The sequence below is a fragment of the Camelina sativa genome, chromosome 13 (genome assembly GCF_000633955.1).
Source record: "Camelina sativa cultivar DH55 chromosome 13, Cs, whole genome shotgun sequence".
Taxonomy (NCBI): domain Eukaryota; kingdom Viridiplantae; phylum Streptophyta; class Magnoliopsida; order Brassicales; family Brassicaceae; genus Camelina; species Camelina sativa.
Window position 1 is genome coordinate 20,520,732 of NC_025697.1, and position 8,971 is coordinate 20,529,702.

Genomic DNA, 8,971 nt, shown 5'->3' on the forward strand with positions numbered 1-8,971 from the left:
CAAAACAAATAATTTTTATTTCTAAATTATTACGTGAAGAAACGATACATATCAGATAAAGTGATAAATCGTTGTGTTCGAATTAAATAGTCTTCACATATAAACATGTACTTCTTTCTTAGTTCAAACCTGTACTTTTTGAGTGATTTTCTGCGTTTGAGCTCTGCATAAGCATCGGCAAGAGAAACATCCTTCTCAAGAAGATGCTGAAGATCTAAGATGACTTTCCTCGGTGAATCTTCCACTTCTTTACTGAGCTTTTCGTAAAATGACCTTTCATCAGTAAGAGAACATTTTAGGGTGACGAAGAGAACATTCATCAGTAAGGTGCTGATGGAGAGATCATACTACGTATATACTTTTGCTGAAGAAATAATGATATGTGTATATTTTACATTTTTTCATCATGCATTTCTCATTCATTCTGTTCTCTTAACTTATTGTTTTGTATTGTTTTAGTCTCTTTTGCACAATATGCATATTTAAGTAGTCTTTGCATTGGTCTTGCATGCATCTTGCATATTGGAGTTTCAGGTGTTTTAGGAGATGTCCAAACAATCAAAAGCAAACATGGAGCAAGAGAGCAGTTCAGCAACTCGATCTACACTACCCAACGCGACCCAACCAAAGCTTACATTCTAAAGTTATACTTGGCGATGAGTTGACCTATATTTGACGTAGTAGATAATCATTTTTCTATTCTAAATCTTCCTAAATCCAAACACTAATCTTCTGACACCAGAAAAGTTATGTTAAAGTTTCAAATTTCTATAGCATTTGACCTTGATGAGAGGACTTGCCTTTCATAGGATCAAGGTGATTTGATTAAACAAATCAACAATTATATTGAATAGGTCCTTTTTCTTCCGGTTAAATAATTTTGGTAAATCCAAATATTTCCTTTGTCCTTTCTCTTTCTGGATCCGTAGAAGCTGTTTGCTTTTATTCTTATCTCCAATGGGGTTTTAGTTGAGAAAGTGATAAATGATTTGGATTAGTTTATCAGTTGGCCTGGTGCTTTCTCATATTTCTGTAGAAAATTTTATAGTGTTCTACAAAAAAACATTGTATCATCCGGAAAAAGGAAATGATTTACTCGAAGATTTCTTTTTGCAACTCTTATCCCTGGAAAAACGTAGAGCTACTAAAAGATAACGGTCGTTATATTATGGTAAGTATATTTATGGATATAATCTGAAATCTTAGACTACCTAGGGGTGTCAATCGGGCTGGTCCGGTCCGGCCTGGCCCAAAACCCGTAAAACCCACATATATTTGAGCCCGGATTGATCCGGTCTGAAATATTTCCGAGCCTATATTTCAAAGTCCGAGTCCGGCTCTAACAGGGCTACAGGACTTTTCGGGCTTTTTTGGGCTTATCTTACCGATCAAAAATTCAAACTTATAAACCTTAAAAAGTAGTATTTGAAGGTGCACTATAAAACAAATCAATCAAAAATTTAATAACTCATCTATATTCACTACAACCAACTTAATTTAATAGAAAAAGTTTAAAACTAAATAAAATTTCGATACTTTAACCAAATAAACTAATATGTAATTCATATAAAATATCATAGATAAAAAATTATAAAGTATTAAGTATGGTTGTTAAGTAATTATGAAAACTAGGATTTGATTTTAAAACTTTATTTACAATAAATTATTAATCAAATATTGCAATCAAAGAAAAATGTTAACAAAAGGTACAAATATATTTGTTAAAGGGCTTTTCAGGCTGGCCCGAACCCGGTCCGGCTAAGCCCGAAAAATCCTATAGCACAAAAGGCCCGATTTTTTCTGAACATATATATTTAAGCCCGAATTCGATATTTTTTAGAGCTGAACCAGGCTAGCCCGCGGGATTTAGCTAATTGACATGCCTAGCTACACCACATATACACATATCATTATTTCATCTCGAAACGAAGTTGAACTTTTTGTGTACCTCTATTTCTTTTTGAAAGTGGACCCGAAATATTGGGAACGGGTAAAAATAACCAATTACATCTAATTCAAATAACCAATTACATTCTGAAGCTTCGGTTTTCATAGAATATAATTTGTTACCAAAAGAACATGGTCCACACTTCATAATATTTGTTAACAATTCAATAAAATCTAAACTCCCAAGAATTTAGTTGAAATATACAACTGTCTCGTGTCCTATTCTATTGTCATTGGGCTAGAAAAAAAAAACATAATTTAATCTACATTTGATCAAAATTTTAAAATAGATATTAAAGTAAAAGAAAAAATATCAATGAGTTTATCGAGTCTGAAAAAATTCAAAAAAAAAAGAAATTCAAGATCCGAAAAAATTAAAGATAAACTAAAAAAACAAATTTTAATCCTCACTGATCAGAATTTTAAAATAAAACAAAGAAAAATATATATATAACGAATCAGAAAAAAACCAAGATTTATAGGATAAATATTGAAATTAAAAATCATCTAAAAAAGAAAATTGATGTTTTAGTAAATCTAATATCAGTTGAGACGAGACTTACATTAATGTATAACAACATAGACGTGAAATCTAATAACTGTCAATATGTTTTGAGTCGGAAATCACATTTTCATATAGTATTATAGTCTAACACATCCTAACGGAAATAAAACCAATAGTCCACCAACTCAAAAATAATAGTTTTAATTTATCGAGTCTAAAAAAAATAAAAAAATAAAAAAGAAATTCAGGATCCGTAAAATTAAGGATAAACTAAAAACAAATTTGAATCCTCACTTTTTAAAATTTTAAAATAAAAGAAAAAAAATAATTACAGAATAAAAGAATCAGAGCAAAACAAGAAAAAAATCAAGATTCATAGGATAAATATTGAAACTAAATATAAACTAAGAAAGAAAATTAACGTTTTAGTAAATTTAATATCAGTTGACTTTTCTCTTTTCTCTTTCCTCTAAACAATGTTATATATTCTTTTTTGCACATTCATTCATTCATTACATATTCAACATTCTATTTTGAATATTCATTCATTACATATTTATTACTTATAATATATAATAGTAATAAATAAATAAAAAACAAATTAACTAAAATTGACGAAAATTTTAAAATAGTTAAAACAATAATATAATTTTTTAGTAAATTATAAAATAAGAAATATATAATATGAATTACGTCAAATAAATGAACATTTAAAATAGTAAAAATAATAGGATGAATTTATTTTAATAATAATGTTATTATTCAAATTTTAAACAAAATGGATCACACAGTATTTCAAAATTTATAATGGGTTAATGAGTTTTAGAAAAAGGTAAGATTTTAATGCATGGTGAAGTAAAAAAACAATTTATGAAATCTATATATACATTTTTGAAGTACATTTTGGGTTCTACCCTTTTAGTTTTGCTTATTTACTAAATTATTCTCAAAAACATTTCCAAAAATAACACTACTTTAGATTTTGTTTCCTAAATAATTTACATTCCATTTCAAATAAACTATGATATATTTAACTACATTTCCTATTATATTTTGAAGATAATCTATCTCTGAATCATGTACAGACAAACAACAAAATTTGATTACCATTTTGTTTTCTAAAACCTGTGAGGTTTGATTGTTAACGTAAGAAGAACTTTGATTGACATTTATTCATATATTATAATTAACAGATATATACTTAATAAAATTTTAAATATTACGAATATGTAAAATTAAAATACTATATAAAGTGGTTATATAGTAGATGATTTATAAAGAGAACATGTTAGAATTAATAAAATATTATTAAATTTGTGCTAACATGGGTTCAATCCTTATTTTATTATTTGTCAAAATTACTAATATTAGAGTATTTAACATATAAAATCAAGTTGATTTAACGAAAAATGTGTAAAATAATTAAATCATTAGGAACAGTGTGACTTAATCACAACATATAAAAATTACTTATTATGTATTTGGATCCTCTATTTTTTGTTATAATAATTAAAAATAAAAATAGAATCTCAAACACTAAACAAAACAAACTAAATATAACAAACAAATAGTCATGAAGTGTATTACGGGTGAAAAAAATTAATATAAACATTTAACCGCACAACGACCAAAAATTTAGTTATTTCTCTATTTGAAAAACATCCAATATTTAACAAATAAATCCAACATAAAATTAAATTATAATAAAAATTATATGTCTGCGGTGTACCGCGAGTTAAAATCTAATTGTATTATAAAATTCTCAGCATAAAAATAAAATTAAAGTAAAACTTTAGTTTTTAGGAAACATATACTACAAAAATTTTATGACACTCCGGTTTCAGAGACTTGCCTAAAGGTTTAAAAAAAATAGTCACCAATGCCACTAAAGTGCATATTTACCACAAAATCATCGTTGTTATTTCTCTTTCGGATAATATGTTTCTATATTGAATTGAGATGTATGCGCGAGTCAAACTACTTAAATCCTTTTGCTGAATAAATAACATATATTAGTGTATTAGTTGTATCTATTTTATCATATTTCAGATTATAAATAAGGTCGAACACATGCCAAAACGTGGTTTACGGCATGCGTAGTGTGCCTATTGGAGAGATCGAGAAATAGTACTAATATTTATCAATTGATTTTTGTAATTTATATTTTTTTATTAATAATGAATTTACCTTTAGTTAAAGAACATAATATTTCTATAAAAATTGAAAAATATTCACAAAGTATTTATGATAATACTTATGCATCTCATTTGTGTTTTTGTTGTAGGTAAAGACAAAATGTAATTGTGAAATCAATGCAATGAAGAGGAAGATATTTTAAAGATTCAGTTGTTTGTTCTATGCTGTTGTTAGTTTGCTAGAATATAATGTAAAAGTCTAGGACGGTTGTTTAAGCTACTGTTTTCATTGTTCTGTGACTTGATTACGTTATTAGCAATGCTGGATTTATGTTATTGGTTTATATTGGTTATTGTTTCTATTGGAGTTTCTGGTTTAATTTTGTTGTGTATTTTCGTCGTTATATCGATTGGGGTTAGCTTATTAATGTGCATGAGATCACTACTATAATATTCTATTAAAAACAAAAATATAGGTCGGTTCGTTTCACTTCTTCGCAGACATAAGTATGGTCCATATCCCTTCCATGGTCGGGCAATCTCGTAACACATATGAGACAAAACCAAACTAGAACAGAGGTCTTGCTCTGTATTACTCAAACCAGTAATGGGCCTGCTATAGTCGGGCTTAACAAAGGAAGAGAAGTGGGCCTTACGACCAAACCAGAACCCACCAAGTCTGTCCCACAAACTCTGCATCAAGACAGAGGATCTCTGCAGAACTGTGACACAAGGACTGTTAAGTCTGTTCCTCAAATCAAGTTAAGCAGCACGGTCAAGCCTGCTCCCCAAATCAAGCTGAACAACCGTTACGATTGTCTCCTATCACAAGATGCCTTCAGCAACTAATCATATGTCGTTTATGACAACTCATCATTTATGTTTTATGCTTTCTGTCTATATAAAACGAGAGTAGATGTAATCTTTCTTTCTTAAGTTGAATAAAGGTTTTTCACCATTATCTTCTTCATCAAGCTTTTATAAAGATCTTGAAAGATCTTTCATGGTATCAGAGCGTCATGGCTCTCGATCCAACTCCTATTTAGCCTACTACTTCTACTCTTGTTCCAGTCACTACTCCTTTTCTTTCAACTACACTTGTTTTTGCTTCCTCTCTAAGCATCTCACAATGTGTCCCACTAAAACTCTCCTAAAACAACTATCTACTCTGGAAAACTCAATTTGAGTCCTTTCTCTCAAGTCAAAATCTGCTTGGCTATGTCAATGGTGGAACTCCACGTCCTCCCTCGACAGTCACTGTCAGATCTCGAGAAACAACCTCAGAATCTCCTAATCCAAACTTCCACACATGGATACGCAATGATCAACTGGTTCTTGCTTGGCTCTTTGGCTCTCTCTCAGAAGAAGCACTACGTAATGTCTACGGTCTCCACACGTCTCATGAGGTATGGCAAGGTCTAGCCAAAAAGTTTAATCATGTTTCCGTCTCTAGAAAGCATGATCTCCAGAGACGTTTAAACATTGTGCCTAAGTTAGGAAAAACCATGGCTGCATATTTAGATGAGATTAAGGCTATTAGTGATCAGTTAGACTCCATAGGCTTTCCAGTCCCAGATCAGGAGAAAATTTATGGTGCTCTAAGTGGATTAGGTCCAGAATATCAGTCTATTGACACATATGTTGAGAACTCCATGGACCAGTTCCTAGGAACAACCTTTGAAGATGTGGAGTTCAAGCTGATCAACATTGAGAACAAGCTTCTCAAATATTCTAAGACACCTGCAGTCTCCCCTCATTTGGCGTTTCACACTGGTCGTGAGTACTCCAATAGAGGCTGTGGTCAGAGTAATGGCAGAAATGAAGGTTACAGAGGATGTGGCTCCTACTCTACTTGTGGTCGTGGATTCCACCAACAGATCAACACTTCAAACTCCGGTTCCTCTGAATGACCTACTTGTCAAATCTGTGGGAAGTATGGTCACTCTGCAGTAAAATGCTATAAGCGGTTTGATCATGCCTACCAATCAGAAGAACTTCACAATGCTTTAGCTGCTATGAGGATAACAGATCAATCAGGTCCACCAGGACATGAGTGGTATCCAGACTCGGGTGCTACTGCACACATCACCAACAATGTGGAAACTCTCCAGTCTGCTCAACCTTACACTGGTAATGACAGAGTAATCGTAGGCAATGGAGACTTCCTTCCCATCACTCACATTGGTTCACTTCCTCTTCAAACTCTGCAAGGTACATTTCTACCTCTGAAAGATGTATTGGTCTGCCCTCAAATGGCTAAGTCTCTTATGTCTGTTTCAAAACTTTGTGATGATTATCCCTGTTCCGTCAAATTTGATTCTGATGGTGTCCTTGTGAAGGACAAGCGGACAAAGCTGCATCTAGCACAAAGAAAGAGAGATAAAGACATCTACAAGTTGGAAAACCATCAATTGCAAGCTTTTTACTCCTCTCGGCAGCAAGCAACAAGTGATGAAGTGTGGCACATGCGTCTTGGTCACCCTAATAAGGATATAATAATGAATAAAACAAGCTCTCGTGTGTGTGATGCTTGTTAGTTGGGAAAGACATGTAAACTCCCGTTTATTGCTTCAGAATTTGTTTCTACTAGACCTCTTGAACGCATTCATTGTGACTTATGGGGTCTTGCACATGTTTCTTCTACACAGGGCTTTCGGTTTTATGCAATCTTTATTGATAACTTCTCAAGATTCGTCTAGTTTTATCCATTAAAGACCAAATCGGACTTCTACTCAGTGTTTGTCATGTTTCAACAGTTGGTGGAAAACTTATTTTCTCAGAAAATTGCTTACTTTCAGTGTGATGGAGGGGATGAGTTTACAAACAACAAATTGGTGACACATCTGGCAAGTCATGGTATAAAACAACTCATCTCCTGTCCATATACACCAGAACAGAATGGTCTAGCTGAGCGTAAACACAGGCATATCACTGAGTTAGGTCTGTCAATGCTTTTTCAGAGTAAAACTCCTTCTTTTCTCTGGGTAGAGGCTTTCTACACTGCAAGTTTTCTGGGAAATCTTCTTCCCTCATCGGTTTTACCTGATCATAAAAGTCCATTTGAGATGCTCATGGGTAAATCTCATGTCTATACTTCACTAAGAGTCTTTGGTTGTGCTTGTTATCCATACCTTAGACCATATGCTAAGAACAAGTTTGATCCCAAGTCTCTCCCCTGCGTTTTCTTGAGATATAATGAGAAATACAAGGGGTATCAATGTTATCATCCACCTATAGGGAGAGTCTTTATCTGCAGGCATGCTATTTTTTATGAAGCTCACTTTTCTTTCGGTTCCTCCTATGCTCATCTTCTGACTCCATCATCAACACCACTTGCAACTGCTTGGAGACAAAGTCTTTCACCACCTTCATCACCTCAACAGTCTTCCACACTGTCATCACAATCCGATACTGCTGAAGTGAGTGATCCATTGACTCATATGGAGAGGGATGTCCTGAGCGTACGTCAGGCTTTGATCCTGTTACTATTGGCGACAACGTTCCTCTGTCCACAGACAGTCCAGTGGTTGTCTCTAGTTCAGCTACATCAGCAGTGTCTCCCAACAATGAAGTCACTACAACTACAAGCTTGCCGGAAGTCACAACGGATGATGAGATATCTTTATCTACCGATGATGACTTTCCTCCTTTATCATAAAATGAAGACTCTACCTCCTCAACACTAAACACTCATCCCATGACTACAAGAAGGAAAGCAGGAGTGATAACAAATCCTAAATATGCTCTAGTTACTGTAAAACAGAACTATCCTGAGCAAAAGACAGTGCAATCAGCCTTGAAAGATAAAGGATGGACAAATGCAATGACCGATGATTATGATACACTAAAAGTCACGAATACATGGGATTTGGTTCCTCCAGAAGAAGATATTAAATCTCTTGGCTGCAGATGGGTCTTCAAAACTAAGCTATGTGCTGATGGATCTTTGGATAAACTTAAAGCGAGATTAGTGGCTAAGGGATATGAACAAGAAGAATGTGTTGATTTTGTTAAAACTTACAGCCCATTGGTGAGAACAGCGACTATCAGATCAGTTCTTCATCATGCGGTAGTCAACAAATGGGATATCAAACAACTTGATGTTAAAAATGTATTCCTTTATGGAGATTTAAAAGAGACAGTTTATATGGTACAGCCTCCAGGATTCGAAGATGAGAGCAAACCAGAGTATTTATGCAAGCTCAACAAAGCTATATACGGCTTAAAACAAGCCCCTAGAGCATGGTTCGACAAATTTAGTACCTCTTTGCTCGACTTTGGCTTCTTCTGCAGTCTCGCTGATCCATCGCTATTCGTGTATGACAAATGTTCAGACAAAATGTATCTCTTGCTTTATGTGGATGATATGTCTCTCACTAATCAA

The 8,971-nt window shown here is 33.2% G+C and overlaps 1 protein-coding gene across 1 annotated transcript; it reads left to right on the forward strand.

Moving 5' to 3' along the window:
• LOC104738426 lies at positions 6,093 to 7,124 on the forward strand. Its single transcript, XM_010458602.1, has 2 exons — positions 6,093 to 6,483; positions 6,538 to 7,124. The coding sequence occupies exons 1-2, from the start codon at positions 6,093 to 6,095 to the stop codon at positions 7,122 to 7,124; spliced, it is 978 nt and encodes a 325-aa protein (XP_010456904.1).